Here is a 20,960-nt window from a genome sequence, read left to right on the forward strand (position 1 = left end):
TAGTTTTATTGGTTCAGCTTCAAAACGGCAGCGTGAGAGCTGATTGGGTGAATCAGAAGGTAGCCCTCATGTTGTTTCTGGTGTTTTTGATGTCCAGCTCCAGCTGAGCGATTCTCACCTGAACAACAGAAGGAAAAACATCAAGTCTATAGAGCTGATTGCACTCAAAAACAAAACCTTACATCACTGTTGGATTACAAGTAGTTTGGGGACATTAAACAGCTTTATGATGCCAATGATTTGACAAGAATGAGTTGAGCTCTTGATTGGTTCAAAAGGCCCCCGCCTTAACTAGAGACAATATGTTAATTTTTGATACGTTTTAATCTTATAAGATAAGATAAGATAATCCTTTATTAGTCCCGCAGCGGGGAAGTTTGCAAGTGTTTGGTTTGATTGTTGTGTACGTGTTTGAATACTAACATCTTTGGCATTGAGTTGTTCTCTCAGGCCTCTGAGTTCGTCTTGCTGTCTGTAAAATGCCTGCAGGAGCTGAAATTAAAGAAACAAGTTTCTTGGCAGGAATAGGGGAAACCCCAACGGAGACATTGGCACACTCCGTATTCTCCAGTTCATATCTGAGCCTCACCTCGCTCTCGGTTGTAGGCGGTGGTCTCTCTGCAGGCTCACAGCAGTGTGGAGTGCAGCAGTACGTCCACAGCGGGATCTGGGTCTCATCCGGCTGCCACCCCGACAGATCGCTCATCTCCCCAGGGTATTTGGCGTCCTGGTAGGCCAGCTGCTCCTCTAGGAAGGCCTTAAGAGAAGGGATCAGCTGGTTTATACAACAGCAACCGAACAGAGCTGGACGGACCTATGAGTCACGTTAAGTTTACTGTAAACTATGGCTACAAGAGAGTCTCTAATTCGATTACAGAATGGAGTTCTACTTTGGCCATTGCATGCCACTTGTATTAAACACATTTTACACTGAGCTCAAAACTGTTTTCAGCCTTGACCTTGTTTTTTGTTGACCTTTGAATGCGCTTCAGGTGTCCATATGATTCCACCTCAAGTGCATTTTCCCCTCGTTAATCTCAAGTGTGTATCACAGAACAGATTTGCCTCAATTTTAATCTCTACACTTGTCTAAATCTAGCATAATTGTCTACCGGAAAATGGTGCTTTGGCCCCCCAGGCTGGGATTTCAAGTATCTTGGGGTCTTGTTCATGAATAAGGGTAATGGAAAGGGAGTTGGACAGTCGGTTCTGTGTGCTGTAAGTAGTCATTTGTACTGGACCATTATGGTAGAGAGGGAGCTGAGCCGCATGCAAAGCTCTAGCTGGACCAGACCATCTAGGTTGCCACCCTCATCTATGTTCATAAGCTTTAGGTAGTGGCCTAAAGAATGAGATTGAGACGCATTTGCTGAACTTCTCAGCAGTGCTATCTTGGGTGTTGAACGGTTATTGATATACAAAGGGAGTTAAAATCATACAAACTTAGCATGATGATTCGATAACTGTCAGTGTTGTCTTCAGTTTGAACCTGAAGTACACATAATTCATGGGGCGACTTTGGTACACAGAGATAGAGTGGGAGGTCTTTGAAAAAGGAGGAACGGCAGTCCGATCCCTGGCTCCTCCGGTCTATATATTGATGTGTCCTTGGGCAAGACACTTGACCCCAAATGCTGAATGGGTGTGAATGCTTACGTAGTCCTGATGGATAGTGGCACCTTGCATGGTAGCCCCTGCCATCAGTGTATGAATGGGTGAATCACATGTACTGTAAAAGCCCTTTTAAGTTGTCGTAGGACTAGAAAGGGGCATTAACCATCCATTAACCATTTACATATGGTCTTTGCTTGACTTGTTTTTCAAATTTGTGACGTACTTCCTTGCGCATGTTGGTACCATAAATACCTATGTCAGATTTTATATCTGCACTGTGAAGTCACAGTTTTTTTTCTGCTGATCATGGGTAGAGGGTCTTGGAATTGAGACCTTAAAGGCATCACAGATGTAGTCCTTCTGGTCTGACGTGAACCTGTGTTTCCCATTGGAGTAGCAAATCCGCCAAACTTACTATAATCTTAACAGATAGCTGGCTGTAACTCAGCTGCCAACTGTTTTAGATTCCAGTGCTTGATTCCGACGTGGTTCTACCTCTTCCATAATGTCCAGGTTATGCCTGGGCACTGCGCCAACAGCCGGATCCATCTGGAACCTCAGGGAGCTCAGCTGCCTCACAAGCCCTTTTTCAGCAGGGGTTTCTGGGTAAGGGTTGGCTACTCGAGTCCCAGGCTTCAAGGACATCAGCACTGGGCCTGATGGAGATATGAAAGAGAGGCATGGGTCTATCATATATCCGTCAGCCATTTTGGCTCAAAGACACTAATGCACTGACTTCTGTTGATCCCCAACAGCCACTCCTGAGCCGTCATGGCCGCCTGGTTTCCAGCTGTCATTGGGTACAGGTCCTCTTGGAAAACACCTGACTGGAAGGACGGAGGAAAACGCTGCAACTTTAGTTTCTGTCCTGATCATCAGTTGATGCAACATAATAAGAAAAGTGAGGTAAACGTATTAGCTCACCTCTTTTCGTGGTACGATCATTGACAGTGGTTCCACCAGGTCTTTGATGGCGATCAGACGGTAAAATCTGAAAACTTCACAGGCGCTCACGTCCAGGCCGCGCTTTGGCATCATCCCTGAAGGGAAGTAACTCGTCAAAGGTCATTTGGCATTTGTTTTTTAGTATCTTAAAATACATTTTGGGGTAACTAGAAATACATTTGGTTCATCTAGCTAAATTTGTTCTTGAATTAGACTTCAACGTCACCAATAAGCTTCCAACTTGTAACTTGATTACTGCTGATTTTTTTGACAAACCAAGACAATGGAGCTTTTTTATTATCTTTATTGAAGAGCTTGTTCTTTCAATTAGAGTTCATGACATTGATTTCACTGCATATTTTGTAATGGTCTCCCTCAAAACAAAGCCTGTGCCAGTGCTTGGATTACCTCTGCTTCTGCTCAAACTGAATGCTTGCAGGCAGAGATAGTTTGCCTGCACAGATTTCATGCGCTCTAGCTTCAGCCATTCTTCTCACAGTTGGGCTCGTAAGAGACGAATGCAAATTTAAGTTTAAAGATAAATGTATGCGTAATTTAAAAAAAAAATTCTGCAAATATGTGTTGATCTCACCAAGTCCTTTCTGTGGCAGCAGAGACCTGTACTCCGTCAGGAAGGTGATGTAAGGTTTCTCAGTGCTCAGCTCGTAGTACCGGATGTTCCCGTCACCCTAAATCAAGGCATTCAAGGGCACATCAGTTTTGTCTGGCACATATGATACTAGCGTATTTTGAAACTTAGGATCGGTTACATTTTACAAATGAGTGCATCAACAACCAAACTGAAATGCAAACTAGAGATGTATGGTAAAGTTTTATAAGGCCCAATCCCAACGAACTGCAGGAAATGAATCCAATATTAATGGGTAGATGTGTTGACCTTTCCTGCCAAGTAGAGCATGTGTGTGTCCGGGTCGTAGAACGGGAAGAGGACTCCTGCAGATCCGTCCAAGTCTTCTTCATACAGCGGCTCAGATAAGTCGTCCTGCACACAAAAACTAAACTAACTCAGAAGGGAGTGAAAATATTTCTTGATTTCCTACTTAGAAAAACATCACGTTCAGTATGAAGGGTGAAGATCATTTGTCTTTGCTGCTAATTAAATTAAGCACGACCACCGTTGTACATTTTTGTATAAGTTTTGCCAAAAAAATGTATCTACCTAATTGTAGAGGTATGTATGTTAAATGTATGTTAAATGTATCCGTTGAACACAATGAATCTAATTAAATCCTCCTCGGTTTTGTGTTTTGTCATTTTAGTTATTTATACCGGTTTCTCTTTATGAAGCAGATCAGTTAGTTGTTTTTTATCCATAGTCCTCTAGCGTAGCTCAGAAAAAAAGGTTCTGTATTGAAATGAAGGAAAAAAATGAAAAACAAAATGCAAATGTGCTGCAGGATGCTATATTTCAGGATAACTGCCAATCAATCTGTTCACTCTATTTAAGTAAGTAGATCACTCAATCATTTTGATGTAAAGGTGTTTTTGTCTTACAGGGTCCCAGAGGACGATCTGTCTGTGGTTCCACGGTGAGCTGCCGGTGGACAGAAGCATCTTCAGCCCTCCGATGTATAAAACTTTGCTGGCTCTATGGGACTTGCTGCTGGACACCTGCAGGAACATTATAACATAGTTTCTGTTTTCACACCTTCAGAAGAAATGAATACCCTTAAAACACACCTGTAGGATCCTTCCTGTCCGTGGGTCCAGGACTCGAACCCGTCTGTCTTTGGACGTGACGGCCAGCCTGCTGCCGTCACTGTTGAAGCTGACAGACAGAAGCAGGCCATCAGACTGGTAGCGGTGGTGGATTGGCATCAGAACCACCCGGACCGGGTACCTGAGCACCGCACCTACCTGGGACACATCCCAGAGGAGGACCTGGGGCAGAGAGAGAGACTACGTCAGGGCTGTTTGCTGGGTGCGTTTACCTTGACCTGAAAACATATAGCAATAACAATAGCTCAATCTGAAGAAATGATGTGTCCTAGTTATGTGCCTGGTTGAGAGATTTACCAATATAACATTAGAGATAAAGGACATACCAGTCTTTTATCTTGAAACTGCATTCTCTGCAAACTGCATTCTCTCTCCTGTCCAGCAGGGCTTGTAAATTACAGGTCTTTAATGAAAAAATCTAAAGCTTTTGTTAAGTCAAAATTCATTGGAATTAATTTCTTGTTGGATTTAGTGTTTCGATCAGTAGAATATTATTAGACTTAAACATAGAGTGTTGTCACCGTGCAAAACTGCTTATCTTCCACAGTTACGTTCAAAATAAATGAGTCTGGAAGAACTTGACCAAGATTTCTACACTCATATTGCTAAATGTGATCAAATAAAAACAAGACATTGGTTTCCAACTCTGCAGAAGCAATGACTAAAGAGGCGGGGCTTGGCGAATGATCAACGGCAGGGGGCTTTAAATACCGTCCCTAACAGTGTCTCTCTCTGTGGAACACTATAAAGTCTGTACTGAGTTCAGATCAGGTGAGTGACATCACCTCTGGCCTACAAACTGTTCAAATGTTTAACGAACAATTCAATTATTAATTTATTTTATATGTAAGAGCATTCAGAGCCAGGAGGCAGTAATCACCAAAGATAGTTTGCTTAGACAATAATGAATAGTTAAAGTTGGAGGGTGGCGACGGAAAATATTATTCAAATGATTCAAGTCAAAAAATCAAGCTTAAAATGGTCCTTTGCTTCAGAGAGAACTGCTCTGGTTGTATAGAAGTCTATGAGAAAATGACTCTACTTCTCTCTTGATTTATTCCCTCAGTAAACATTGTAAACATGAGTTTATGGTCTCAATCTCTAGTTTCAAGTCTTCTTCAATACAGCATGATGTTCATTTAGTAAATGATGCTCCATTTAGAGTCAAACAGACCATAAAATGGAAAAGCCAAACTTAAGAGTTCAAGACGTATTTCACAAACTAATGGCCGACGTTGTGGTGACTATGAAGTCTTTTTATATACACTCAGAACAGAGACCAGCGTGCTGACTTTCTATTGGAGAAAACACTTTGATGTAAATTAATAGATTCTACAATAACTGAGGGATGTTTTTCTTGAGTGTCCAGCCTTTCACAGAATATTTCGCATCCCAAATTCTTACAAAAGATGCTGGTAAAGTGTAAAAGAATACTGTGCATTTTGTTCTGTGACAAATATACAAACCGAAGTAAAACATTTGTGCCTTATGATTGAATATGGTATAGGTTCGACTATGGAACAGTATTTAAATCATTTACAATGATATCATAACACAAATCTAATACAATAATGGTTATGATTTACTAAACGTGAAATCTGATTATAGTTCTTAAACATAAAAAAAAACATAATCTGCCGATTTTTACGTCACGCTTTGTACCAAATTAAAAGTCTGAGTAATATCTTTGACTGACGCTGCCACCGACCAATGAGGATCCTCACCTTGTAGTCGTAGGCGGAGCTTAACAGCAGGTTCTCAGCTGTCGGATGCCACTCAATAAGCGCCACCCTCCGGGAGTGACCAATCAGAGTCTTCCTGGCCTTGGTGAGGTTCTGTTGGACGCCACAGACCGGGATGTCCCAGACCTTCACCTGCACACAGACAGTACCGGCTCGTGTTTACTATGCTTGTGGGGACATTTCAGCTTAAACAACATGACGGTGCACAAAAAAAGGACAGAACGTTGTGCTTACAGTGCAATCCTCTGAGCACGAAGCGATGCTGTGGTCATCAAACGGGTTCCACTTGACGTCCAGGACCCTCCCACTGTGACCGCACACCTTCGGGTGCTGAGGGTCCACCCGGCCTGTCTGAGAGAACAGAGTTGAATTCTAACATTTCAGTCAAAGCTAACCGATACAATCTCAAACTATTTATACTTTTTTCATATGTTTCTGTGTAAATTCAAAATTCCAGGATGAACACCCATGTGACGACTTTGTAACCTAGTAGTCCTGTGTTTAACCTCAAAACGCTATGAATTGTGGGTGATTCTCTTGGGAAAAGTCTGCAGAAATGTGGACTTATGTAAAGTGTATATAACGGGGCTCAGAATTTCCGCGAGAGTCTTCTAACACTTGACGATTTGGCAGACGGACAGAACTAAAGCCTCACGGACTTTAAGGGAACATGCCTCAAAATCGATTACGTTTGTACTGTGTTCTGTTCTTCACCAAGTATCTAATTGTCACATCACAACAATAAGTTTCACTTCCTTTTTTCTCCTTTTTAGCTTGTATTGAGTTAAACAGGTGATTATGAAGGACTACGCACATGATGGATGGGCAGGACTAAAAAGGACCCGCCCCCGGCGCACTCCGTCACCACGGCGATGAAGCAGGGATTGGCTGAGCAGTAGTGGTTGTCGTGGACGCTGCGTGTGATTGGCAGCCCGTCGTAGCCGTGCTCCTTGGTGGACGGCTTCCCGAAGACGTGACGGAACTTTGAGCAGCGGAAAGACGAACGCCACGACATCTGGAGGACAGGAAGTTCAAAGGTTTTAAGAAAAACTTCATTAGCAGTTTAAATATACAACAATATATCAACACAGTAACTTTCTTTAAAACATTCATCTGTACGAAAAGACAGGGAGGTTAAATTAAGAAGACGGGAGGGATGGAAAAGTGTGTGTGTGTGTGTGTGTGTGTGTGTGTGTGTGTGTGTGTGTGTGTGTGTGTGTGTGTGTGTGTGTGTGTGTGTGTGTGTGTGTGTGTGCAGCCCTACTTAATCTCATAATAGTGTTGTGGAACCTATTATTTGGTCTAATCAATAATGCAATCAGCTGTCATTATTGGCTTTCATAATCTTATCAATAATTAATCAAATTCTTCAATAACTGAACGTCTTAATCATTCTCACGCACACACACACACACGCACACACACGCACACACACACCAAAGTGATAAATCCTTCGTCCAGAACAGTTTGTTCATGTTATTAAAAATTCATCAGTTACAAACACACTTCCTGTTGTTACTAATTCCTCCTGACCTTTGACCTTTATGTGGCTAGAAGAGATCAGCTTACTGTGGAGAGAAGAAGAAGAAGGAGACGACGAAGAAGAAGAAGAAGAAGAAGAAGAAGAAGAAGAAGAGAAGAAGAAGAAGAAGAAGAAGAAGAAGAAGAAGAAGAAGAAGAAGAAGAAGAAGAAGATAATCCACTCAGATCATCATCCAGCAGCAAAAAATAGTATCAATATTGGTGACATGTATGTACATTTACTCAAGAACTGTACGCATTTGAGGTACTTTACTTGAGAATTTACATTTCTTGCTACATTGTACTTCTCCTGTACTGTATTTATAGACCAATTTACAAATTTATATTTATTAGGCAGATAACGTTACTGATTACTTTTCCAATTAAGATTTTGCATTAAAAAAAGGTAATATATATATTATAAGTACACTTATAAAATATAAAATATATAAAAGTTATAAAAATTATTAAAGTTGAGATATTTCCCCTCTCAACGTCAGCATTGGTTTAATCCCAAAAAAGATTTAAGAAAAATCCCAAATATTTATTTTGGGATAAACTACAATTCTCTTTCATCCTGACAGTCAGGTGAGGAGATCAATACCACACACTTGTGTCTGTGTGGTAAATATGAAGCTACAGCCAGCAGCAGGCTAATTTAGCTTAGCATAAAGACTGCTGACAGGGGGAAACAGCTAGCCTGGCTCCGTCCAAGAGTTCACCCATTAAATGTGTTTTACTGTTTTACTGCAAAAGACCCTCGTGGTTGCATTCAAAGACATAAAAAACATGGAATCAACATTGTCAACGTCCTGACGGCAACATGTTGCATATAATTAACCATCTCTCTTTAAATGTTCTATATAACTCTCTAAGAAAGGCATACAATCCCCCAGAAAACATAATATAATATAACAAAAGGACGTTGTCTTACCTCTGCTAGAGTCATATGAGTTATCTTTCTGCAAACAAACTTGCTGCTGCTGTTAATAACTTTATGATCAGGATCTATATATATCTATTATGATACTATTACAAAAAGTACTGTTCAATCGGCTGGCTGACAGCAAAAGTACTGCTGTAACTGCTGACTTTTGACTGCAGTGTTTGTGTTTGTGTGTGTGTGTGTGTGTGTGTGTGTGTGTGTGTGTGTGTGTGTGTGTGTGTGTGTGTGTGTGTGTGTGTGTGATCCATGACGTCTCACCTGTCCTTCCACATTAGCAGAGCTGTTTATGCACGGCTGCATGCGCACAAACACCCCTCTACATCTGATACTGCTACACACACACACACACACACACACACACACACACACACACACACACACACACACACACACATACATGATTGCAGAACCAGTGTCCAACTAAGACGACACTATTAATGCCAATTATTATAATTTGGGGGAATTAGTGTAAATTATTTCATCTTACAACTCTAGAAAGTCTCATCATCTGCACTCAATGTTTTATTTGCAAGATTTCTCACGATGGTTTTGATCAAAGTCATCACTGTTTTTTTATCATATTATTGTCGGTTTCCATTCTGTATTTGTCATATTTTGAGAGTCTATTTTTCTTCCATCATGTCTTCTTTCTGACTAGTGTTAAGAAAACATCAAGAATACACATTTAGATGTTTATTTTACTATTTTGTCTGTTTTTATCCTAAATTCACCAAAAGTTACCATTACATAATTCCTCATTTGTATATTTAAACACATTATTTCAGAAAACTTGTAATACAACAAACACTTATTTTAATATCAGTAATCTACTGGTGAAGTTTAATGTTGATATCTATTAGTTATTTATTTTACCCTATTCACCTGTAGAGTCTTCAACATGTATGTAATTTAACTAAACATATCTTTAAAATGAGTTTTTTCTCAGACTCTGATCCAGAAATCTCCACTTCAGTAGCTCTTACATACACCAAACTTTACAGCTTCATTCATATCTTCATATCTATATTCTGAAGGTTTCTACAGAGGGTTTTGTTCATATATCATTCATAAACTGATTTATAGAACATTATATCCATCCATCCATCTTCCGTAACCGCTTATCCAGTTAAGGGTCGCGGGGTGCTGGAGCCGATCCCAGCTGTCAATGGGTGAAGGCAGGGTTCACCTGGACAGGTCCAGCCTATCACAGGGCAGACATATAGAGACAGACAACCATTCACGCTCACATTCCACACCTACGGGCAATTTAGAGTCATCAATTAACCTAAGCTGCATGTCTTTGGACTGTGGGAGGAAGCCGGAGAACCCGGAGAGAACCCACGCTGACACGGGGAGAACATGCAAACTCCACACAGAAGGTTGTCCAGCCCGGGAGTTGAACCCGGGCCCCTCTTGCTGTGAGGCGACAGTGCTAACCACTACACCACCATGCAGCCCTCAGAACATTATATTACAAACATTTTTAGAAAATTGATTTTTTTAATGGCCGTTGACAGTATTTTGTGATTTATGGAGTGATACAAAGAGATATCACAAATAAAAATCTTTTTAATCTAATACTGTATGTCAACAAAATGAAACAATAATTTTGAACCTGGCTTTATTCAATGTTCACATTTATGGTCTGGAAATGTATGAAAATTAGCATTTATTCAATAAGATTAAGCTTCAATTTAACAAAACATTCAGAAAAACGTGTAATACAAGAAATAATTATCTTAATGTAAATAATTTACCCATTCACCTGTGTGTCTCACCTTAATTAGCTCTCTCCCTATTATTATTGTTATTTGAATGTGTTTCCGGGGTGTTTCCTGTCTGTAGCTCCTCCCACAGAACGCTCTGATGTCATAATCAGAACGTTGTGATGTCATAATCGGAGCAGAATCTTCAGTTTTCAGTGATTTCATGTCACACATTTACCATCAGACCTCACACAGGTAAGAAAACAGATTGATGTCTAAAGGCAATTTAGGTATTCAAGTAAAACTACATGTTGGGCAGAGAGTTATATTATTATATAAATCAAAATATTTGAATATTATTACTACTGCTTTAATGTAAGTAGTGTTTCAATTCCGCAGCTGTTGGAGGTGGAGAAAACTATTTTCATTTTTTATGAATGCATATTTTGTTTGTAAAACCTGTAAAGTCACTCCAGCTGTCAGATAAATGTAGTGCCGTAAATAAAAAAGTAGAATGATCAAGTAAAGTAATAGTACATCAAATTGTACTGAGGTACAATAATTGAGTAAAGGTACTTTGTTACTTTCCACCACTGGTACTGATGCTGAGAAGTTTCTAGACTTTGACCAACGTGGTTTGTTGATTCCTGATCTTTATATTGATGATCAGTTAGCACGGTTTACAGTCCTTTTAGATGCAGGTACTCGTAGTACAAGTACAAGATGCCACATATTTGTACTAATTTAAATATTTTACAAATAGTGAAATCATGTTCCATTTCAGGAAGTAATTAAATTAGCACGAATGGAAAATAGAAATAATTACAAATGTAAAACAATATCAGGAACGTAACTAAGTACATTTACTTAAATGTATTCAAAATGTCCCCTCATTACATGCACACAGTGACTTTTCAAAATAAACGTTTACGTTCACAGGGAAACAATGTGTTTGAGCTATTTGCATAATGTCTTTTCAAAATAAACTTCTGTGTTCACAAGAAACATACAGTTTTTAGCTTGTTTCATTGATTTTTCAAAATAAACTGTGTTCTAAGAAAATATAGTATCGCTCATTACATGCATGGTGACTTTTCAAAACAAACTCCTGTGATCACAGCAAAATATAATTCCTGCTCATTACATGCATTCAGTGACTTTTCAAAATAAACATTTGGGTTCACAGGAAACAATGTGTTTCAGCTTGTTACATGTATGATGTCCTTTCAAAATAAACTTCTGTGTCCACTGTAAATGTATAGTTTCACTCATTACATGCATGATGTCTTTTCAAAATAAACTCCTGCTATCACAATAAACTTTCAGTTTCCACTCATTACATGCATACAGTGTATTTTCAGCTCGATGACCTCACAGCAAACTGTCTGTGGTAAAACCATCGAGGCTCCCATCAAAGCTGGAGCTCTGCTGGGACAGATGCTGAGAAGCAACACCTGTATGGTGAGGAGATCACAGACTAAATGAATCCACCGCAGCGGGAAAAATTAAGATTTCATGCCAAACATTTGTTATTTATTGTAGCCAGAAAGTCCAAATTGACTCAAATAGTCAATCAGCACCAAGAGAAACCATGATGGAGACTTCCACTGATGGTGAAACCTGGTGGCCATAAGAGGAACTGCATCTTAGGAAACCTTGACATAGATTGTATTTGGAAGAAGGCTTTTTTTATTATTATGACGTCTGTGTTTTTTCCTCTGTCTATACTTGTCATCTGAAGGAAGCCAAACCACAAGAAGCTGCCTCTTTAGGACAGAACCCCCGTCCTCTGGAGACCACACAGCGGTAAGAAAACATGTTCTGAATATTACCAACCAGGAGATCCAGAGAGCTCAAAAGCTTTAAGAAAATTCAGCTACATGTCTCAATGACTAATTGATAACAATTAAAAGTATATTATTATTATTCTCTTTGTTCAAAAGTAAAAGTAGAAATATTGCAAAAAAAATGACGTGGAAGAGTTAAATTGAATTAAAATGAAATGGAATCAAAGTTAGATAAATGAATAAATCATGGAGCTTTTGATTTAAACATCCAGTGAAGAGCTGAAAACCTTCCTCATATTAAAACATGAGATGGCATGTTTCCATTATGCTATCAGTAAGGTTTTCCATCATTTAAACTTTGACTGTTCTGTTTGACAATACAGAAATGAACCCTTTTTTTGATGGCATAGTTGCACATCAGCCACTACAGTGAGCGCTATCGTAGTGGCTGATGTGCAACTATGCGTTCAAAACCCATGCATATACAAGAAAACAACATTTACGCATGAATAAATGTTAATATAAATGAAAATTGTATTCTTTTTTCTGTTTATTGTTTACAGTCTTTATATTTCAATTCTTTTCAATGTACTTATTTATTCCCTACTACTTCATAATAATACTTACATAACAGTAATGGATAGATTACTTTCACACTTTCTGTTTTGTTCTTTTCTCAAGTAATTATGTTTAAATGTGTGACAGATTTGTATGGAAAATTGACCTCTGTCAAAAAAGACATACAGAGATTTTTATTTTATGCGTCCTTGATCTGACTTTTATGAATCAGACAAAAGTATTTATTTTAAGGGAATATGGAAATGAAAGGCCTATTTAAACTTTAGGTGTGACATTAAGAATTCAGGCACTCAGAGGAAGAGTGGTGAAGAACATCTGCCAATGTTGTAGTTGATTGATTGATTTGGGCTTTTAGAAAAAAAGGTTGTAATTAACCCTGGCAGTACCATCATCATCCCCATCACCATTCTCTCCAGGTGCTTAAACATTGTGCCTGGAAACTGTCCAGAGAACTCGATCATTGTCCGCGAGGCGCTGAGGATGAACCTCCCTCTCCACCTCGTCCTCGTGACCGTGCAGCGCAGGGTTCAAACCCAGGGCGCCAACTACGCCGACATAAAGGAGCTGGTCGCAGACCTGTTTGCAGCCAACAACGGCGGGTCCTGCACTGGGAATAACCAGGAGGTTCCCATGGAAACCAACCAGCTGGAGGAGGCGCTGATGATGAACAGCGTGGTGGTGAGGAAGGCTCTGCGGATGGGCGTGCCCCCCCACCTCATCAAGCCAAAGGTCCGCGCCAAGATCCTCTCAAAGCGAGTCGGCTACGCTGACGTCAGTGAGCTGCTCACAGATCTGAACATGCAGGAGATGAACACTTCTCACTTTCAATAAACTAGACTCGTCCAGAGTTTTCTATCTGGAGAAATAAAGTGGGAGAAAGCGTTTTTACTGCCTTTAGTACATGATGTTTCTTGGTAGTTGTGATTGAGAAACATTAAAGTCTTTTTAACCGTAGTTTTCTACAATTTATATTGTTCTAATACATCCTCAATCTCCATCTGCAGCTATGCAAAGCATACATTTAATCCAAAGCACAAAATGAAATTGCAGAAATACATTTTGGCATTGTATTAAAACGCCAAATGAAAAGTGTGAATGTGGTTAAAAATTGATTTAACCATTGAGGTCAATGAAGAGTCACTCAGACCGGAGTCTTCATATTTTACACAACAAAACAGTAAAAGGGAAAATCTTCAAATCTTCATTGGCTCCTTTTTGTCTTGTTCAAGATTAATTCTAAATTCAGAATATTAATTTTGTTTTGGCAGTTAATAAACAAACAGCACTAACATACAGTACATTGTAAGGACAACAGCTGCTGGTTAATCATATAAAAACTGTATTTTTATTTTACATTGTTTAGCAGGAATTTGTTTTTAGCATTTATACAATCTCTAGAAAAGTTTTTCCTCATAGAAGTTGTCCATCACCACGCCACAACTTTACAGCTCTCACATTTTAGGCAACACAAGATGATTTCATAAGGCAGTTTTTCATTTTAGATTACTTATAGATTGTCTGCTAATTCTTTTCCTAAACCTAACTAAGTATTTCACCATCTTTTCCTACACTGTTGCATTTCTACTTTTACTTTACAAGATGAGAGTACTTCTTTCACCCCTGAATGTGCATTATAAGGCAAGAAACTACACTATTTCTTCAAAGATATTCATAAAACTTTGTTGTGTTTTAGCTCCAGCAGAGTAACTGAGGATGTGAATTCCCGGCAGTCAGGAGAAGAAGAGTGATGACGTTGAACCGACGGAAGTCAAACTCTCCCCCCGAGGCGAGTGAAGTTTACCGGCATCCCCTGTCTCACCAGCTCCTCTTTAAGCTGGAGGGGGGAAACACAAAGTACTGCTGAGAAGTACAGTATGTGAACTAGTACATCTTAAGTACAATTTTCAAAATTCTGACTTTTTCCATTTTTCATATACTTCATATTTCTACTTCACTACATGTCAGAGGGAAATATTGTACTTTTATACTCCACTACATTTATCTGATAAGTTTAGTTACTTTGCAGATTTTGATTGATGATTTGAAAATGTGATGTATTATTATTATATTAAACTTAATTGGTCTCCAGGGGAAATCCACAGGCTTCCCAGCAGCATATCAATTCATTTAAATGAGCTAAATGATGAACACATTAATGCATCAGTAATTATAATCCAATTATATAATAAATATTATTCTAAAATGGGCTGTTCTACAAAATGAGTAGTTTTACTTTTGGTATTTTTTTATACTAATGCTTTTCAACTTTTTCTTCAGTGGAATTTAAAAGCAGAACTGTTTCTTGGAACAGAGTATTTCTACACTGTATTGCTTCTTTTACTTAAGTAAAAATTCGGAGTACTTCTACCACCACTGCTTCTGAAAATCCAGCATTACCTTTGAAAACTGGAAGTAATGCATATTTGAAGTATCTCTGCGTGTTTGTGTGGTGCTTTGAAGAAGAAGTAAGAAGCAGACTGACCTGTTGTACGACGGCGTTCCTGATGTCGTCGTCCGACAGCGGAGACGAAGAGGTACCCTTCACCCTCAGACCTACGACGACTAGAAAAAGAACTGCTTCAGGCCTTTTTGGGGTTTTTCAGAGTCATACAGGACAGACAAAGGTCAAAGCATGAAGCTAACTAAAGCGGTTTTCTTGGGTTTGAACGAGAATGTGTGCGTTGTTCAGATTGTGCAGGCCGTTCTCCTCCAGCGTTCAAAGCTATACCTACAAAAAATGAATCTAACGTAATTCGAAGATATCCCACAAAGTATTTTCGTACGTCATACACGTTATCAAGAACAAGGAAGTATAAAGATCTCAAAAAAACAAAACTGATTTGTTCCCCACGTGAAACTAGAAGTCAACATCGATTTATTAGTTAACTTGCGTTCTTCAGCAACAGCACTGACATAGTTATTTCAACCAAAACCACCATATTTTCTCAAACCTAACTAAGTATTTCAAGATCTTTTTTCCTGAACTTAACTCAGTATTTTATGACATTCTCCTAAACCTAACTCAGTATTTCAACTCATTTCTTAAACAAAACTAAGTATATCACCTTCTTTTCCAAAACCTAACTGTCTTACGATAATATCCCAAACCTTACTAGGTATTTTCACTCTTTTCTAAACTAAGTATTTCACAATATTTTCATGAACCTTACTAAGTATTAAATTATCTTTTCCATTACACAACTAAAGACTTTTGTTGCCTAACAAATGAAATATTAGTATTTTTTCAATCTTTTACTGAACTTTAATCAAGTAGAAAAACATGAGGAGTAACTTTTTGTGAGATATCATACGAACAGTATGATGATATGTTGTGTTGTAATGTATTAGTGAAAGGAATGGAGGTCATACTTTGATTTTGCACAGTCTCCGATGTAGTTGAACTCTGAGTGGACATAGGCCCCGTTTTATTTGTACTCTGAGTGGGTACAGTCCCGGGTACAGTCTCAGCTTGTAGATGTACTGTTGTTGTACTCTGAGTGGACACAGTCCTCAGTGGACGTTCCTGTAGTTGTACTCTGAGATACCAAAGGCCCTGATGTAATAATACTCTGAGTGGAAATTTGCCCCGGTGTAGTTGTACTCTGAGCGGACACAGTCTCGGGTGTAATTGTACTCTGAATTGACACAGTCCTCGGTGTAGTTGTACTCTGAGTTGGTACAGTTTTCGGTGTAGTTGTACTGTGAGTTGGCACAGTCCTCGGTGTAGTTGTACTCAGAGTTGACACAGTCTTCGGTGTACTCTCAGTGGATTCAGTTCCCATTGTAGTTGTACTCTGAGTTGGCACAGTCCCCGTTGTATTTGTACTCTGAGTTGACATAGTCTCCTGTTGTATTTGTACTCTGAGTGGACACAGTTCCTGTTGTAGATGTACTCTGAGTGGGTACAGTCCTCAGTTGTGTTTTGTACTCTGAGTGGACACAGTCCCAGTGTATTTGTACTCTGAGTGGACATAGGGCCCAGTGTAGTTGTACTCCGAGTGGGTACAATCCCTGTTGTTGTTGTTATACTCTGCGTGGGTACAGTCTCGGGTGTATTTGTACTCTGAGTGGTAAAAATCCCTGTTGTAGTTATACTCTGAGTGGGTACAATCTCAGCTGTACTTGTACTCTGATTTGACACAGTCTCCAATGTAGATGTACTTTGATCAGACACAGTTCCTGTTGTATTTGCAGGCTGAGTGGACACAGTACCTGTTGTTGTTGTACTCTGAGTGGGTACAGTCTCAGGTTTATTTGTACTCTCAGTGGATTCAGTTCCCGTTGAGTACATAGTTGTACTCTGAGTGGACACAGTCCCTGTTGTAGCTATACTCTGAGTGGGTACAATCTCAGCTGTAGTTGTACTCTGATTTGACACAGTCCCCAATGTAGATGTACTTTGATCGGACACAGTCTCAGGTGTATTTGTACTCTGAGTGGACACAGTGCCCGTTGTATTTGTACTCTGAGTGGGTACAGTCTCAGATGTAGTTCTACTCTCAGTGGACATAGTCCCTGTTGTAGTTGTATTATGAGCAGGTATAGTCTCAGGTGTATTTGTACTCTGAGTGGACACAGTCCCCAATGAAGATGTACTTTGATCGGACACAGTTCCTGTTGTAGTTTTACTCTGAGTGGAAACAGTCCCGGCTGTAGCTATACTCCGAGTGGGTACAATCTCAGCTGTAGATGTACTTTGATCAGACACAGCCCCCGTTGTATTTGTACTCTGAGTGGGTACAGTCTCAGTTGTAGTTGTACTCTCAGTGGACACAATCCCTATTGTAGTTATACTCAGAGTGGGTACAATCTCAGCTGTAGTTGTACTTTGATCGGACACACTCCCCGGTGTCTTTGTACTCTGAGTGGACACAGTTCCCGTTGTATTTGTACTCTGAGCGGAAACAGTCTCGGGTGTAATTGTACTTTGAATAGACACAGTGCCCGTTGTAGTTGTACTCTGAGTGGGGACAGTCCTCGGTGTATTTGTACTCTGACTGGACATAGTCCCAGTTGTAATTGTACTCTGAGTTACCAAAGGCCCTGATGTAATAATACTCTGAGTGGAAATTTGCCCCGGTGTATTTGTACTCTGAGCAGACACAGTCTCGGATGTAGCTATACTCCGAGTGGGTACAGTCTCAGCTCTAGTTGTACTCTGAGTGGACACAGTGCCCGTTGTAATTGTACTCTGAGTGGGGACAGTCCCTGTTGTAATTGTACTCTGAGGTACCAAAGGGCCTGATGTAATTGTACTCTGAGTGGACATAGGCCCCGATGTAGTTTTACTCTGAGTGGAAAAAGTCCCTGTTGTAGTTGTATTATGAGTAGGTATAGTCTCAGGTGTAGTTGTACTCTGAGTGGACACAGTTCCCGGTGTATTTGTACTCTGAGTGATAAAAATCCCTGTTGTAGTTATACTCAGAGTGGATACAATCTCAGCTGTAGTTGTACTCTGATTTGACACAGTCCCCAATGTATTTGTACTCTGAGCAGACACAGTCTCGGTGTAATTGTACTCTGAATTGACACAGTCCTCGGTGTAGTTGTACTCTGAGTGGACACAGTTCCTGTTGTAGATGTACTCTGAGTGGGTACAATCTCAGTCTGTTAGTTGGCACAATCCTCGGTGTAGTTGTACTCTGAGTTGACATAAGCCCCGTTGTAGATGTACTCTGAGTAGGTATAGTCTTAGTTGTAGTTGTATTTGTACTCTGAGTGGACACAGTCCCTGTTGTTATTGTACTCTGAGTGGGTACAGTCCTCGGTGCATTTGTACTCTGAATGGACATAGGGCCCAGTGTAGTTTTACTCTGAGTGGAAAAAGTCGCCGTTTTATTTGTACTCTGAGTGGGTACAGTCTCGGATGTAGTTGTACTCTGAGTGGACATAGTCCCTGTTGTAGTTGTATTGAGTGAGTACAGAGTTCCCGTTGTATTAGTCTCTGAGTGGGTACAGTCTCCGTGTATTTGTACTCTGAGGACACAGTCCCCAATGAAGATGTACTCTGATCGGACACAGTCCCTGTTGTACTTTTACACAGTCTCGGGTGTAGTACTCTGAATTGACACAGTCCTCGGTGTAGTTGTACTCTGAGTTGGTACAGTTTTCGGTGTAGTTGTACTGTGAGTTGGCACAGTCCTCGTTGTAGTTGTACTCTTGACACAGTGGGTACAGTCTCAGTTCCCATGTAGTTGTACTCTGAGTTGGAGTGTATTTGTACTCTGAGTTGACATAGGCCCTGTTGTAGTTGTACTCTGAGTGGACACAGTGTTGTAGGTACTCTGAGTGGGTACAGTCCCGGTGTAGTACTGAATACATTGTAGTTTTACTCTGAGTGGGCACAGTCCCAATGAAGATGTACTTTGATCGGACACAGTCCCTGTTGTAGTTTTACTCTGAGTGGACACAATCCCGGCTGTAGTTGTACTCCGAGTGGGTACAATCCCTGTTGTTGTTGTTATACTCTGTCAGTCTCGGGTGTATTTGTACTCTGAGTGGTAAAAATCCCTGTTGTAGTTATACTCTGAGTGGGTACAATCTCAGCTGTACTTGTACTCTGATTTGACACAGTCTCCAATGTAGATGTACTTTGATCAGACACAGTTCCTGTTGTATTTGCAGGCTGAGTGGACACAGTCCCTGTTGTTGTTGTACTCTGAGTGGGTACAGTCTCAGGTTTATTTGTACTCTCAGTGGATTCAGTTCCCGTATTTGTACTCTGAGTGGACATAGGCCCCGTTGTATTTGTACTCTGAGTGGACACAGTCCCTGTTGTAGCTATACTCTGAGTGGGTACAATCTCAGCTGTAGTTGTACTCTGATTTGACACAGTCTCCAATGTAGATGTACTTTGATCGGACACAGTCTCAGGTGTATTTGTACTCTGAGTGGACACAGTGCCCGTTGTATTTGTACTCTGAGTGGGTACAGTCTCAGATGTATTTGTACTCTCAGTGGACATAGTCCCTGTTGTAGTTGTACTCTGAGTGGACACAGTCTCAGGTGTATTTGTACTCTGAGTGGACACAGTACCTGTTGTAGTTGTACTCTGATTTGACACAGTCCCCAATGTAGATGTACTTTGATCAGACACAGTCCCCGGTGTATTTGTACTCTGAGCGGACACAGTTCCTGTTGTAGTTGTACTCTGAGTGGACACAGTTCCTGTTGTAGTTGTACTCTGAGTGGACATAGGCCCCAGTGTAGTTTTACTCTGAGTGGGTACAGTCTCGGATGTAGTTCTACTCTCAGTGGACATAGTCCCTGTTGTAGTTGTATTATGAGTAGGTACAGTCTCAGGTGTATTTGTACTCTGAGTGGGTACAATCTCAGCTGTAGTTGTACTCTGATTTGACACAGTCCCCAATGTAGATGTACTTTGATCAGACACAGTCTCAGGTGTATTTGTACTCTGAGTGGACACAGTACCTGTTGTAGTTGTACTCTGAGTGGGTACAGTCCTCGGTGCATTTGTACTCTGAATGGACATAGGGCCCAGTGTAGTTTTACTCTGAGTGGAAAAAGTCGCCGTTTTATTTGTACTCTGAGTGGGTACAGTCTCGGATGTAGTTCTACTCTCAGTGGACATAGTCCCTGTTGTAGTTGTATTATGAGCAGGTATAGTCTCAGATGTATTTGTACTCTGAGTGGGCACAGTCCCCAATGAAGATGTACTTTGATCGGACACAGTCCCTGTTGTAGTTTTACTCTGAGTGGACACAATCCCGGCTGTAGTTGTACTCCGAGTGGGTACAATCCCTGTTGTTGTTGTTATACTCTGCGTGGGTACAGTCTCGGGTGTATTTGTACTCTGAGTGGTAAAAATCCCTGTTGTAGTTATACTCCGAGTGGGTACAGTCTCAGCTGTACTTGTACTCTGATTTGACACAGTCTCCAATGTAGATGTACTTTGATCAGACACAGTTCCTTTTGTATTTGCAGGCTGAGTGGACACAGTCCCTGTTGTTGTTGTTGTACTCTGAGTGGGTACAGTCTCAGGTTTATTTGTACTCTCAGTGGATTCAGTTCCCGTTGTAGTTGTACTCTGAGTGGACATAGGCCCCGATGTATTTGTACTCTGAGTGGTAAAAATCCCTGTTGTAGTTATACTAAGAGTGGATACAATCTCAGCTGTAGTTGTACTCTGATTTGACACAGTCCCCAATGTAGATGTACTTTGATCAGACACAGTCCCCGGTGTATTTGTACTCTGAGCGGACACAGTCTCGGGTGTAATTGTACTCTGAATTGACACAGTCCTCGGTGTAGTTGTACTCTCACTGGATTCAGTTCCCGTTGTAGTTGTACTCTGAGTGGACCTAGTCCCAGGTGTAGTTGTACTCTGAGTGGACACAGTCCCGGTGTAGTTGTACTCTGA

The 20,960-nt window shown here is 40.4% G+C and overlaps 1 protein-coding gene across 1 annotated transcript; it reads right to left on the reverse strand.

The window, feature by feature from the left end:
* Window positions 1-52: 52 nt before the first annotated feature.
* Window positions 53-8,511, reverse strand: coro2ab (coronin 2Ab). The gene is made up of 14 exons (XM_054601418.1): window positions 8,497-8,511; window positions 6,856-7,056; window positions 6,276-6,392; window positions 6,024-6,173; window positions 4,261-4,461; window positions 4,075-4,191; window positions 3,458-3,562; window positions 3,152-3,248; window positions 2,539-2,654; window positions 2,351-2,441; window positions 2,110-2,270; window positions 590-757; window positions 424-492; window positions 53-118 (listed from the first exon to the last, which is right to left on the reverse strand). The coding sequence occupies exons 1-14, from the start codon at window positions 8,509-8,511 to the stop codon at window positions 53-55; spliced, it is 1,674 nt and encodes a 557-aa protein (XP_054457393.1).
* Window positions 8,512-20,960: the final 12,449 nt, after the last annotated feature.

This window comes from Anoplopoma fimbria, chromosome 7 (assembly GCF_027596085.1).
Source record: "Anoplopoma fimbria isolate UVic2021 breed Golden Eagle Sablefish chromosome 7, Afim_UVic_2022, whole genome shotgun sequence".
Classification (NCBI taxonomy): domain Eukaryota; kingdom Metazoa; phylum Chordata; class Actinopteri; order Perciformes; family Anoplopomatidae; genus Anoplopoma; species Anoplopoma fimbria.

What these genes read in the sequence shown, in the direction of transcription:
- coro2ab (XM_054601418.1), bottom strand. An exon ending in CGTGCTCAGAGGATTGCACT is followed by an intron (nt 6,174 to 6,275) that starts GTAAGCACAACG and finishes GTCTGTGTGCAG; the next exon opens with GTGAAGGTCTGGGACATCCC. An exon ending in AGATCGTCCTCTGGGACCCT is followed by an intron (nt 3,563 to 4,074) that starts GTAAGACAAAAA and finishes TTTTGTGTGCAG; the next exon opens with GACGACTTATCTGAGCCGCT.